The sequence below is a fragment of the Pelodiscus sinensis genome, chromosome 7 (assembly GCF_049634645.1).
Source record: "Pelodiscus sinensis isolate JC-2024 chromosome 7, ASM4963464v1, whole genome shotgun sequence".
NCBI lineage: Eukaryota > Metazoa > Chordata > Testudines > Trionychidae > Pelodiscus > Pelodiscus sinensis.
In genome coordinates this window covers 52,483,513-52,498,765 of record NC_134717.1, presented here as the reverse complement: position 1 = coordinate 52,498,765, position 15,253 = coordinate 52,483,513, and the positions used below count along the sequence as shown (strand labels likewise).

Below are 15,253 nucleotides of genomic sequence, written 5' to 3'. Positions count from 1 at the left end.
CCCCCAGCTTTTCCCTTGCATTTGCCCATGCCCATTCCTCTCCCTCCCTCTCAAAGCTTGAATGTCATGAATCAGCTGGTTGCGCTGCTCCAGAAGCTCTGGGAGGGTGGGAAGGAGTTGCTAAGCATGGGGCTGCTGACATATAAGAGGCATGAGGAGAGAGAAGCAGAGGGGGAATTTGGCGTCAGTGGGTGCTTTGTTCTGCACCCACTCATTTTCCCTCACAAAGTTAGCACCTATGCTCCTTTCAACCTGACAGTTCACATTTTAATATAACCTGTTGTAATTTCCCCTTTAAACAGTTGCTTATCCACTTTTCATTCCTCATATTAATACCCATCTTCTCCACTTGTAACTAATAAGTTCCCATGTGGGACTGTATCAAGTGACTCACTGAAATATGGATAGATTGGATCTACTGCATTTCCTTCATCTAAAACTTCACAATGAAGGAGATCAAATTGCTCTGGCTCAATCTACCTTGTGTAAAACTATGTTGTAATTTATCCCAATTATTGTTTACCTTTGTACCTTTAACTACTTTCTGTTTCAAAATTTGTTCCAAGACCTTGAAAGACTTCCTACTGTGAGTAAACATATCAAAGACAATGGAGCTAATTAGGATAGTAAACACTGCACCTATTAATTTGTTATTTAATGATAAATACAAAACATCAACAGGCTGATTAACCCCCCCCCCCCCCCATATATATTTTCAATTTTTGGTGTATATTATCTTATCCCTAAATATGCTGATCAGTTCACTGGACTGAAAAGACTTCTATTCAGTTCATTTGGTCTGGGTTAGGTCAATAAGGGGAGTATCTGATTAGCAATTATATGCAATCCTGTCTTTTAAGTATGTCCAATTGAATATAATAAACCTCCAATTTAGGTGCATAGTTTAGACTGAGATTTGCAAAATGTCTTAGTTTTGGGTGCATCCATGTTTGTGAGCTAAATTTGAGACACTATAAAGGGGGATGAGTAATAAACAATCTGCAGGCTACTTATTGCCCACTCCTCCCATAAAAAATTATGATTTTCAGAGGGTAGTAGTTCAGCACCTTTTTAAAATGTAGGTCCTTGTGTGATGTTTCAAGCTGTGCTCCAAAAACCACTAGATACTTGGAAATCTTAAACTGCAGTGTCCATATTTTTCTACTTCTCATGAAGACTATGAATTTATACCAAGGTGTGGCTTGTAATTTTTCAGTAAGGACTATGTATATTTTGGAACTTTTAAAAAATTGTTCATTGTTGAGTAAAATAGACCAGTGAAGAACCTGTGAGTGTCTATCTGTTGTTTCACTTTGCACAGACAGGATTTTACTGCTGCTCCAAAACTCATAGGCTACGTCCACACTGGCAGCTTCTTGCAGAAGAATAGCCGTTCTTCTGCAAAAACTTGCCAGCTGTCTACACTGCATGAGCGTTCTTCCACAAGTAAATTTACAGTATAACGTTGTAAAACAGGGCTTCTTCCGGAAGAGTTATTCCTCTCCCCAGGAGGAATAATCCCTCTTGTGCAAGAGCTCTTCCAGAAGAGGGCAATGTAGACAGGCAACATGAATTTCTTGTGCAAGAAGCCCCTATGGTTAAAATGGCCATCAAAGCTTTCTTGCGGAAGAGAGCATCTACACTGCCATGGATGCTCTTGCACAAAAGCACATCTCTTGCGCAAAAGCACATGGCAGTGTAGACTCTCTCTTGTGAAAGAGTTTTTGCACAAGAACTCTTCCGCAAAAGAGTTCTTGCACAAGAAGCTGCCAGTGTAGATAAAGCCATAGTGTACTTTAACAGATTAAAAATCAAATGCCACAAAAAATGTTTTAGGGTTGAATTTTTAAACAAATTTGGAGGTGATTTGAAACCCCAGTCATATTAAAGCTTGATTTTCCCTGTTTAAAATATGAAATACATGTCAGTTTTCATCTCAGCTTGTTGCAACACTATCACGGTTTACAGCCTAAGCATTGCTACTATTGAAGTAAATTGTAAGACTGTTATATTAGTCTAATTCTCTTAGACAATGGTTTCTCTGGTAGAAAGATCCTATATTCTTAAAGAATTACATAGAAAAAATCCAGACCCACAGATCACAGTTGCTAGACTGCGGCTCTGCTGGGGTAAAAAGGAAATTACAAAATTTAAAGGGAGCTGAGGAAAGGCCTCTACAACATGTTCTCGTGGGATACATGCGTAGATCCGTTATAGTATTTTTAGTAGTACAAAAGTGTTGGAAAATCTAGCCTAATTCTAGGATATGTTTTGTATTGGCTGATATGCATTAAGGTCATTCATGGCTTTAACAGATGGCAGAGTTGGATTTTTTGTTGTTGTTCTCTGGCAGCGTGTTTGGAATATTGCATTTCCTATGTATTTATGCTTTGAGCTGAAACATTGTTTCCCATATATTATCTGCTGAACTGCAAGTTCATTGAAGTATTTTAATGCTGATTGGAAAATGCTTTTTTGGGTTTCAGCTGAAAAATCAAACCTTTTGCAGAAAGCAGAAACTTTCTGCAAAAACTTTGTCAAAAACAATTTTTAAGCTTTTGACAAAAAACTTACATTTTTCATGGAGAAAAGTGTTTCTTAACCAGCACTACAAATACTGTAATGAACTTTGATCCATCAGATATCATATGGGAAACAATGGTTTTCAAGGTTTTGACTAGCCCTAAGTATTTTCTGTTTTCTGTATGAAAAGATATGGCATAGATAGATCTACTGAAATACTTTGGATTCTAAATACTGATCTAGACCCTTTGTGATTTTAAGTTCTATTTGTGACTACCTACTGCAACTTCTTATACTTGTTCAACTTTTTGGTTCTCCCATGGCTCTAAAAGATGATGACATACCAACACTGTATTTGTGTGTTTTGTGAACTGGCTGCACACAGCTGGGGGAGTTTTGGAAGCGGATCTCTGACAGAAAAGCAGAGGGCTTGGGTTCATTGATTCTCTTGACATAACCCACACACAGCTTATTTGTGTATCATATAAACTACCTGATAAGTCAGCTCTTAAAGATTTAAAATAAAAAGGCAGAAAGAGGATGGGGCAAGTGACAGTTTTAAAACCCAGCAGGCACAGGGAGGGGAAGGAAAGGGTTTGGAGGGAACAAGAAAGAAAAAAACAGTTACCGGTAGGTACAGAAACATACAAATTACTGTATTGGCACAGACACGTGCTTTATGTCTAGTATGATGTCTCCAACAGTGGCCAGAAATGGATATTTCAGAAAGTGCCCACAGTAGTCAGATGTGGAATAATCTGCCCCTAGTGAAGGATTAGTTCAATCCTAAAGCAGATGGTTTACATCCCTTCCAAAAAGAAATCAGTATTAGCCATTGTAACGCTGGATAGACTTATTATCTTTATAAATGCCTAGTCCCTTTTTGATTCTTGCTAAATTTTTGGTAATGACTTTTCCAGGCCCATATTATTGATTGTATTTTTTAAAATCAGCTTTGAAGTTAACACCTTTCAATTTCAGTGAAAGCCCACTTGTTCTTATTTCATGAGGTAAGAAGACTATTTTCAGAGATATTTTCTGATCCTGTATACAGGCAGTCCCCGACTTATGCGGATCCGACATAAGTCGGATCCGCACTTACGAACGGGGCTTTTCTCGCCCCGGAGCTCATGGGCGGCTAGTCGCCACCCGTGTCCTCCGGGGCGAGAAGAGCTTCTCCCGGTCTCCCTGGTCTGCGGGGGGGGGGGGGGGGTCCAGCAAAGCCGCTGGACGCCCCCAGCAGACTAGGGACACCAGAGCAAAGCCGCCGCCTGGGCGGCTTTGTTCGTTTGCCCGGGAGCAAAGCTGCCACCTGAGCTTTGCTCGGGTGTCCCTGGTCTGCTGGGGGGGTCCAGCGGCTTTGCTGGACCCCCCCAGCAGACCAGGGGGACAGGAGCAAAGCCTTGGAGCACGCCCACCCAAGTGCTCTGTGGCTTTGCTCCACGTCTCCCAGGTCAGCAGACCAGGGAGATAGAGCAAAGCTGTGGAGGACTTGAGCGGTCCCGCCACCCCCGTCTCCCTGGTCTGCTGGGGGGGTACAGCTAGTGCCCCCCCCAGAAGACCAGGCTTTTCTTGCCTACCCCTGGGGTAGAGCAGCTGGGGGCTGCCGAGTTGGTCCCGCAGCGCCGCTCTGGACCAACCCAGCAGCACCCCAGCTGCTCTGCCCCAGGCGTCCTGATTCAGCCGCTGCTGGTCAGTTTCAGCAGCGGCTGAATCAGGACACCTGGGGCAGAGCAGCTGGGGTGCTGCTGGGTTGCTCCATTAGCGCCGAGGAGCCGCGCTACTGGAGCAACCCAGCAGCACCCCAGCTGCTCTGCCCCAGGCGTCCCCAAGTCAGCCGCTGCTGAAACTGACCAGCGGCTGACTACAGGAAGCCCGAGGCAGAGTTGCTCTGCCCCAGGCTTCCTGGAATCAGCCGCTGATCAGTTTCAGCAGCAGCTGACTTGGGGACGCCTGGGTTTCTTAAGTTGAATCTGTTTGTAAGTCAGAACTGGCATCCAGATTCAGCTGCGGTTGAAACTGATTAGTTTCAGCAGCGGCTGACGCCAGTTCCAACTTACATACAGATTCAACTTAAGAACAAACCTACAGTCCCTATCTTGTATGTAACCCGGGGACTGCCTGTATAGCATATTTGGGTAAAATTTCAGAAATTCTTAAAACCCATTTTGGAAGGTGCTGTAAGCATAAGAGTATAAATCCCACTGAAAGTTAATGAAACCTAGCCTCTAAAGGGCCAGATTTACAAGTTTATTTAGGTACCTTAAAAATTCAGATTTCTACTGGTATTTTAAAAATGCTCCTAAGGAAGATAGGCACTCAATTCCCTTTGATAGGCAAAGGCAGTTAGACACACAACTCACTTAAATGCTTTTAATAATCTCAAGAGATACCTTTCTGCTTTTTTTAGGGCATATAAGTACCTTTAAAAATCTATGTCATGTAGGGACTTCTGAAAATGTTACCCTGTATTTCTTACCCACAGACATCAAGGAAATGTATTTTCATGGAATGCGATAGATAAACATGAGCTAAGTTTTTTCATGAAGGCAAATTCAGTAACAAACCCTTAAATGACACTTAGGTAATAATTATTAAAAGGGAATGCAAAAGGCCATTATTTAGTTACCAAAGCAATGTGGAGAAGGGGTGTGGAGGAGTAGAGTACTATGAAGGAATCTTATTTATGGCTGGAAGAGTCCTTTTTAAATGTCATCAGTCTTGCTTTCCTATTTCTTGTCCTATGTTCCTTTCATGCATGGGTGGGAGTGAATGTGAGGGTGGGCGTGCTGAATATTCAGCAGGAACAGCTGTTGAATGACCCTGACAGATGGCCTCATAAGTTGTATGTGTTTTGCCTTGCCTGTGCATTGAGGTCTTGACAATAAGCAGATACAGAATCCCGGAGTTGCTCATGACTCATTTTTGCATAAAACTATTAGTACTAGTCTGGCATCATTTCTATGTGCATCCATAGTCAAACCTGCATGAATTAAAACCACAGAACAAAAACAGAATTATATCTAGACAAGGCCTAATTGAATATAATTCACCCCTTAATTCATATTTATAACTGCATTCTGTGAGTTGTATCTTTTTTTCCCCACATGATTAATGTTTGACAATCATTGGGCCCAGATTCTATCTTTCTTCCTCATGTGAATTAGCTGCTTGCTCCTCCAGTTTGCCTTCATTGAAACTTCATGTGGAAGTCAGTGGTAGTCAGCTTGAACAAAGGCTCCACGGTGTGGTCCTTAATGACTTACACTTTGTGGTCACTTGAAGTGGCATGTAGGTACGCACCACAATGAAAAGCAGGCTATGCCCACTGTGCTCTGTAGCAACACACAGAGAGTAATAAAAGCCTCCAGCAGGGAGATGTCAGAGCCTTCCTCTGCTGCCTCTACCTTCCTAGAGCCTTTTCCTACTGAAGGAACCTTTTCCTGCAGTGGCGAAAGGTCCTGGCAGCAAGCCACTACACTGCTAAAAATAGCAGCATAGAACATAGAGGTATGATAGAGAGACATGTAATGTATATACCGCAGGTGTCAGGCATGTAGGGCATTCTACTCAATTTTATTCACCTATACTGTGCCTCCCTGTCTACAGAAGGGATTTGCAAAATACGGCCAATGGGCTGGATCCAGCCCGTTGCGGCCCAGTGGGACCCTTGGGCAGGTACCCTGTCTGCATCAGCCCCACATGCCATTAAAAGCAGCCAACTGCTGGGGCCAGTATTTACGCCTCTGTGCAGCGTACCCCTTGGGGGGGCAGGTGTCATGTGCAGCTTCCACCCACAGCACAAACTTTGCCACTCCCATTGGCCAGAAACCAGCCAATTGGAATTGCAGGGGCAGTCCCCTCTTCTCCCGAGGTATGTGCCACGTGGAGACACATGCTGGCCACAGCAACCAGGCACTTTGAGGAGCTTGTGGGGCCATGGCAGACAGGGAACCAGCTCAGAGCTGCCCATGGTAAGTACCTCCCTGCCAGAGTCTGCACCAGGCACCTCACCCATCCCCTCCCACAATCAAACCCCCGCCCTAGGTCACAACCCCCTTCCACACCCAATGCCCTCCCAGACACGGCTCCCCGTCCTGCACTCCAAACTCCTATCCCAACCTCCCTTCTGTACCCAACTTCCACCTCAGACCCCACACTCCCTCCATTAATATTCCAGATAAGTGCGGCCTATGAGCAATCACTGAATTCATGAAATGCCCCCTTATCAAAAATTATTCTCACGGTGGTCTACTCTGCTATTTGTACCCATGCTAACTGAACATGCAGCAGCTGTACTCTATTACCACACTTGGGGTATGTCTATACTAGCCCCCTAGTTCGAACTAGGGAAGCTAATGTAGGCATTCGAAGTAGCAAATGAAGCCTGGGATTTAAATATCCCGGGCTTCATTTGCATCTTCCCGGGCGCCGCCATTTTTAAATCTCCCTTAGTCCAAACTCCGTGCCCGTGGCTACACGCGGCATGGAGTAGGTAGTTCAAATTAGAGATCCTAAGTACAAGGGGTGCAGATTCTTCTTGTGGTGATTCTGTCCCTTTTCACCCTCACACAGCACCTTGTTCTGATTGAGAGACAGAGAGAGAGAGAGGCAGGCCTAGGTTCTGTTCCTGTCTGTGCCAAAGGATGGATTTGTTGTGACTTTGAACAAGAATACTGGATTAGAGAAACTAATACTTCAGTGACTGTTATATTTCTGTGTAGGAAAAAAATTGGAGGCCGTACACTTTTAAAAATAATTTGGCATGGAATAAAAAAATCACCTTGCAATAACAAGTAAACATATTTTCCAGACCCTTTTTAGCTAACTGTTCCAAAGTTCTTTTCTTATAAGTATAATAAAATCTATTGCACTTGATTTGCATTATATAACCACAGAAATATAAAATCAAGGAGAGAGAAAATCTTTATCTTTCACCATATTGAATTCATTATTTTAAAAATGCATTGGTAGAAGAGTTAATATGAGGCTAAGGACTCATATGTATTAATTTGCTCTTCTCTTTTTTTTCCTAGGAGCTTGAGTTGCCAAAGGATCACCCTACACAAAAATCTGTTTTTCTCTTTTACTTGTAACTCCATCACTACAATAATTTGGCTGACAGCGGTTGCCAACAACCAGCCGTTAGTTGCAACTAATCCAGTAAGTGAAAATGGATTTGGCTGCACAGTTGATTTGTGTGGAAAGAAATTTAGTGATGGAAAAGACTAATACATTAAATATTATTAGTTTATCACAGGATGTCTATTGCAGCTACAATTTTTGAATTGCAGTAAGAACGTATTCATTTTATTAATAATGCAACATATGTCCAGTCAATTTAGCCAGCTAGGGTTTGTGAGGGCTGGGGAGTTCAAAATCACCAGGACCTTTATTAAATAGATAGTATTGAACTACAATTCTGGTGTCAGTTTGGTATTGTGTATCATGCAGATAGCTCTTTCTTATTCTTACACAATACTAAAACAATCTCAATAAAGAAGTATGATCTGGAAGAATGACTTAAATGAAGATGTACCAGGAACTAAGTTGTTTTGGGGTTGGGAGTTAAGAAGTTGTGTTCAAAACTTACCTCTGTTGTTTGCTTTCTTTGTGGCTTTCATTCCCCCACATGCATCCCTTTTTATAAAGTTGGATAAAGTTAGACACTTATCTAAACTGGATAATAACGTAATCACAGAGGAGTGAAGGACAATTAGCCAGGCTTATGTAGTGAGGACTAGACTGTGGAGCACTTGTTTGTTTTTGAACACTTACATGAAAAGTCCTGGTTATTTTCAGTACCCAAAATATTTTCATTTAAATATAGATAAGTACATAATTTTTTAGCCTTGCATTTTACGCCTTAGCAGTAACAATTAGATAATTTACTGGTTGGCACATAGTAGATACCATTTTTCTGCTAGGTGGTTTTAGATACAGTATTTCTGGGATTAACTTGAAGGCTAATATAGTTTTGTCATGTGCTGCTGCCAGCTTAGCTTCTCAAGGGAATGATTACTCTGATCAGTCTCATAAATCCAAGCTTAGATAGGGATTTTCCTCTAGTGGACTGGAGAGGTAATGGTCACTAAGACATTTAGAAATTTGCCTTGACTATGTCAAAAGAATTTAAGGTCATGCTCCAGAACTAAATAAAAATAATTTCATAGATAGTGACTGTCTTTCCTGTCACTCACATGCACTGGGAAACTCCAATGTCTTTAGTGGAATGATCCAGATCCAGAGTACATCTACACTGCATACTTATTTCGAAATAAACTATTCTGGAAGAAATACTCTGAAACAGCTTATTTCAAAATAGCACGTCTACACCACAGGGAAGCCTCAACATTAGGCTGAGGCAGGCTTCCCTAATGTGGATGTGCTACCTTGATTTAGAGCCCTAGCAGTCACAGGGGAGTAATTACTTTAAATAGCTCTGGGAGGAGCTATTTCAAAATAGCAGCAGTGGAGCATCCACACAACTGCTATTCCAAAATAGCTATTTTGGAATAGGCATTATTCCTCGTGAAATGAGGTTTACAGAAGTTGGATTAAGCCATTTGTTATTTTGAAATTTATTTTGAAATAATGGAATTGCTGTGTAGATGCTCACATTGTTATTCTGAAATAACACTGCTGTGTAGACGCACCCTCAGACTGGTGTTGGGGAACTTACCTAAGTAAGGTTAGAGCAGGATAAATGTACATGGGCCTGATTTTCTATAGCATTCACATTGAGTGTATCTAGACTACATGCTTCATCGATGGAGCCATGTAGATGAGGCAGGACAACAAAGGGAAATGAAGCTGCAATTTAAATAATCACCGCTTTATTTAAATAAAAATGGTCACCACGCTGTGCCAATCAGCTGTTTGTCAGCACAGCACGGCAGTCTAGACGGGGATCTGCTGACCCCAGAACCCTTTGTCGTCAGATCCTTTATGCCTCGTGGAATGAGGCTTACAGGATCTGCCTACAAAGGGTTCTGGGGTCAGCAGATCCCCATCAAGACTGCCATGCTGTGCCAACAAACAGCTGATCGACACAGCTTGGCGGCCATTTTGATTTAAATGAAGCAGAAATTATTTAAATTGAAGCTTCATTTCCCTTTGTCGAGTAAACTAATCCACATGGCTTCATCGATGGAGCCATGTAGTCTAGACATATCCATTGGCAGGGCTCGCCGAACCGTGGCGAGCCCCGCTTGCCAGCCGCACTGTCCAGTGATCTGCGCATGCGCAGATTGCCCAAACCCAGCTCTTCCAGGTTGCAGTCTACTTGCCCCGGGTGAGTACATTGCACTATTTGTCGATCCCTGCCCATTGGTATGACTTAGTTTAACCTGTGCAAAACCAAGTGAGGAAAATTAGACCCTATTGAACCGGCTGTGTTTCATTATGGACTATAGTGTGAACTTTTGTAGGGACGGCTGAGACAAAAGTCTAAACATCCTAAGAGCTATTAAAGAGGTAAATCTCTTCACTGGGGAGAGTGCATGTAGGTGCTGCTGGTATAACTAAGAGGAGAATGTGACCTAATTAAAGGATCTTCTTCCCAAAGATGTTATTTACCATCATCTCTTCAAAAAAGCTTTGAGGAATCTTTGTTTATGTGCAATAATGAATTCATATCAGTGCTGGTAATATGAGGAATCATCATCATCATTTTATAAGATGTCCCTATGTCCACCATAATCTCCCTGGTGCTGGAGGCCTTCAGTATCCATCCAAAAAATCAAATCAGCTAAAAAACTACAGTCTACTCTTTGGGGTTGTCTAGATGTCACCATGAATATTGAATTATAACTAACACATATCAAAGTAAAATTTTTAATTAAGCAGAGTGACACTGAATGTCTCTGGAACTATTGCAACCTAATTATTCAAGCTGTACTCTGTTTTTTTCACAGGTGAGTTGCAAAATATCTCAATTCATTTACCTTTATTTAATGGGTTGCAATTACTTCTGGATGCTCTGTGAAGGCATTTACTTGCATACTCTCATTGTGGTAGCCGTCTTTGCAGAGAAACAACACTTGATGTGGTATTATCTTCTCGGCTGGGGTATGTAATTCCATTGGTTGTTCTCTTTAAAAACAAACAAACAAACAAATAAACAAACAAACAAACAACTGCTGCATCAAGATTTTGGAGGTGGGGAATGGATAAGAGTAGCCATAATTTTTAAGTAAACCTGTAATACTCATACTATTTCTGATAGTACTTCAGCAATGTGTATTGGATCAATTTTGTTTCTCTGAAAGTAAATGTATCCTTACTGCTTTAGTAAAGTTTTCTGTGTGTCCTTCTGCCTTTGCTAAAAGACAGATTATGTACAGGAGAAGTCAGGAAGTGGCTCCTCCTTTTCAGGGAGAATAGTGTGTTTAATTATGATGGGACAAGAAGAAGTAATTATTCATTATTTCTCATCTTTGAAGATGTTTATACAGGAATGAATGTTTATTTTCAGAGACATCTCACCATGCCTTGTGTGGAGGGTCAAAACTGAATTGGAAAAGGTCAAGCATTTATTATTCCAGGAGCTCTGCTTGACCTGAATTGTTCACAGAGCAAATAAAGAACTACTGTACTTAAAGAACTTACATAAAAAAACAATACCAAAGGCCACAACCTGAACATGACAGATTAAGGCAGTGTGGGACAGCATTTTGACAAAAGCTAGGAGTCAGGCTTCTGACTGTATTTACACAAAGCTTTTAAGAAAAAATGCCTTAAGTGACTAGGGATATTGTGTTCTTCAATTTTTGGTTGTTCATCTTGAGATACATTCAAGAGACCTGATTTTGAGACCATAGGTGCTCAACAGTTTCTGAAAATCAGGCTCTTTTATGTTGTCTCAAGTTGGGCACAGAAAATCACTAACCACTTTTCAAAATGTGGGTCTTAGGGATTCAGTAAAATATTTTCAATCTGTGTTCAGGTATATTTATTTTATATACTCAAGTATATATGCTTAGCTCAATTAAAATAATTCTAGAGTCATGTTAATTAACCTTGTTGAGACTGTGAACTTTTAATTATAACCCATTAAGCATTAAAATATCTCGCAGTCCAGAAAATGTCAGTGCTGTTGGAATTTTTTAAAATGTTTTTGTTTTATGATTTGACCTAAGTCCTGTTCAAATAGACAGTTACAAATTTCTTAATAGTACAACATGCTGGGCTACATTTCCCTATGATGTAACAAGCATTGGAGCAAATGATGTTCTGGTGTATATTGCTATATAATTTGGCAGCACGTAAAATGCTTTAAGTGAAAAATATGATTCCCACAGATGAGGCAAATATTTGTTGCCTTGTTACTTTCCATGTACTGTACTAGAAGTCAGCAAAACGCACATAAAACAAGTAAGCCATAACCAGTATAATTGCATGGCTGTTCATGTTGCTGCACGTATAAAAACCCTGATGAATTATAAGGAGGTTGACTAGTCCTCTTCACAGAACTACACCAATAAAAGGAAACATGTCTAAAAGTGAGCATTAATTTTCAAATAGAACACAAACAATAGATGAAAAATTTCATTACTTTAACTTACCCGGTCTGATTTTAAATTTTCCATCTATTGTCTCACTCGAGGCCCTTATCCAGCAGAGCTTTAAGCATGTGCTTCATTTTACAAAGTTAATGGGTTGATTCTCTTGCTTTAGTGTTTTGCTGGATTGAGCTGTGCTGCTACTCAGGATTAGATTTTTCAATACAGATGCTTGCTACATCAGGCCTAACCTGAGTGAGGCATGCAGGATGAAATGAGATTTGTTACATGTATTCATTAATTATGCTTAAAATGTACTCATTGCCAGTTTAACAGTTCCCTTTTTTGATAAAACAATAATTAATCTTTGAATTAGGCTGATTTATGAACAAACACATTATTTGCTGTTCTCAGGATTCCCTTTGGTCCCTGCCTGCATACACGCAGTAGCTAGAAGTTTGTATTTCAATGACAAGTAAGTAAAATCTCAGTTTCCATTCCTAAACCTATAACATTTTCCTTACAAAGAGAGATGGCCATTAATAAAAAACCAAAACACTTATTCTTTTTTCTGTTCTCTACAGCTGCTGGATCAGTTCTGAAACTCATCTTCTGTACATTATCCATGGTCCTATTTGTGCTGCTTTATTGGTAAGTGTTTTTTGCACAATCGTTTGTTTTTTCTTGTCAGTTTCCCGATTATTCCTTTGGTAGATTTGGTAGAGTCAATATTTCCCACAACAAAATGTGAAGACAAGAGGACAGATTCACTACTTGTTTAAGTGCAACACAGCAGTGAATGTATGTTATGGCTCCCCTTCTGTATTCAAACCTCAGTGGACAGAATATGCTACAATTCTCAGCTCAGGGCTGCCAGAAGAGGCAGCAAAAGAGACATTTGCCCCAGGCCAAGACAACTTAAAAGTTCCAAGCTACCACCACAACTGTTGTGGCAACAGCACCAGCTGGAGCCCCAGGCCATTTAAATCACCACCGTAGGGTACAATCCAGGCGACACTGAGGGCTGGCTGGAAAGATGCACCATGGCCCGGACAACACTGAGGGCTGGCTGCCCTTAGCCCCATCCCTTCTAGAAGACTCAGAGACAAGTTCCCTTCACATTGCCAAGGGCCCGGAGAAGTCTGTCACCAGCCCCGCATCAGCTACAGATCTTTCAAACTTCAGCAGTTTATGCTTTTAGTTCTCGAGGCCCCCGATTCAATGACCGGCGTGTCAGCCAAGATTGCAACCATCACATAAGCAGGCTCAATTCCACTGTAGTCAGTGTAGTTGCATTCATGCCAGGGAGGAACTTGGGCAAAGTTTTGCTAAGGTTTGCCATCAAATGATTTCACAGCTGGAAATAAATCTCCCTTTTTCTATGCTTGTGGTAAGGCAAATATTTTACTTGTAGTAGTTATTGATATTACTTGTGCTAGCATAATGAATAAAAGTGTCGAGGAGTCCTGTGGCACCTTATAGACTAACTGAAGTGTAGGAGCATAAGCTTTCGTGGGCAAAGACCCACTTCGTCAGATGCCTGTAGTGGAAATTTCCAGAGGCAGATATAAATATGCAGGCCAGAATCAGGCTGGTGATGACGAGGTAGATCCAATCAAGGAGGATGAGGCCCACTTCTAGTAGCTGATCTGGAGGTGTGAATTCCAAGAGAGGAAAAGCTGCTTTTGTAGTTAGCAAGCCATTCACAGCCTTTGTTTAATCCAGAGTTGATTGTGTCAAACTTGAAGATAAACTATAGCTCATCTACTTATTCATTATCAATTTAAAAACAATTGAAATAAAACCAATGCAACTGCCCCACGTAGACCAAGACTCAGAGGCACATCAGAAGTTCTCCTTCACTATATAATGTTCCTCAGAGCCAAAAGGCAAAATTTTCAAAAAAAGTCCCATTTTCAAAAATGATTTCCACACTCAAGGCCAAAAGATGCAGAAAGGTGCAATGCTGAATTTTCAGAAGCCCTTGAGCTGGATAAGTACCTAACTCCCATTGAAATACAAGGTTTCTAATTACCTTTGAAAACCAGGCCCAAGTCCCATTGACTTACAGTGAGATTCAATCCCTTAGGTACCTAAATGTCCTTTGAAAATTACTCCTAAATTACTTAGGCATTTCTGAAAAAATTCGTCAAATGTTCAAGACCTAAAAATGTTGGCACTAAACAACACCTTCTTGCTAAACAGGAAGCTTAGAAGTCATGAGAACCCTGGATCCAGCTGGGGCTTCCAGGCTCCCTGTGTGACCCACACACCGCATGTTGTGTCCCAAAAAGGAACAGAGAATAGGTCAGATAATATCTTATTGCCTCTATATAAATCCATGGTACACCCACATCTTGAATACTGCATACAGATGTAGTCACCTCATCTCAAAAAAGATATATTGGCATTGGAAAAGCTTCAGAAAAATGCCACAAAAATGATTAGGGGTTTGGAATGGGTGCCATATGAAGAGAGATTAAAAAGACTTAGACTTTCCAGCTTAGAAAAGGGGACATTAAGGGGGGATGGTTGAGGCAGTCGTTGAACTGGGCCTGGTTGTGGTCCGGCTGCCCCGTGTAGGGCCGCATTAGCCAGGGCAGCAGGGGATAGGCCTGGGGATAGGCAGCAGGGGATAGGCGTCCCCCACAATGTGGGCATTGGCACGTCCCCGACAGTAAAGTCCCGCTGGGGGAAGAAAGTGCCCGCCTCCAGCCTTACAAACATACCAGAATTCCTTAGAATGTGGGCGTCGTGTGCCCTGCCGGACCAGCCTGCATAAATGTCGTGAAGCGGCCACGGTGGTCCACGAGGGCCTGGAGTACAATTGAGAAGTACCCCTTTCTGTTGACGAAATGGGCCGCTCAATGGTCTGGAGCATGAACAGCGATGTGGGTTGCATCCAGGACTCCCCCGCAGTTGGGGAACCCAAGGGCAGTGAAGCTGGCCACCGTAGCGTCCACGTTGCACAGGCGGATGACTCTCGGGAGCAGAACGTCATTGATGGCATGGACGACCTACAGAGAAACACAGGGGAATACATCAGATAAGGCAGGGTGAATGCGTGCTCCCTTGGGCCCCTCCCCCCGTGATGCCCTCTGTCCACACACACACACCACACACACCAGGGCCCCTCCCCCCTAGCAGGCCTGTGCAAGGGAGGGACGGTCCAAACCCCTGGTTGACCCTGCCTGGAATCTTGCCTGCTCCTGGGCATGGAGTGCAGC

At 42.0% G+C, this 15,253-nt stretch overlaps 1 protein-coding gene across 4 annotated transcripts in view; it reads left to right on the top strand.

Annotated features, from left to right (window-relative positions):
• The window catches only part of CALCRL (calcitonin receptor like receptor), a 102,584-nt gene that overhangs the window by 69,377 nt on the left and 17,954 nt on the right, over window positions 1-15,253 (top strand). For all 4 annotated transcript variants that reach the window (XM_006114813.4, XM_075933773.1, XM_075933772.1 and 1 more), the window contains 4 exons: window positions 7,560-7,686; window positions 10,440-10,593; window positions 12,441-12,501; window positions 12,611-12,677. In XM_006114813.4, the coding sequence (XP_006114875.1) occupies window positions 7,560-7,686; window positions 10,440-10,593; window positions 12,441-12,501; window positions 12,611-12,677 (409 nt within the window). The remainder of the gene's footprint in view (window positions 1-7,559; window positions 7,687-10,439; window positions 10,594-12,440; window positions 12,502-12,610; window positions 12,678-15,253) is intronic.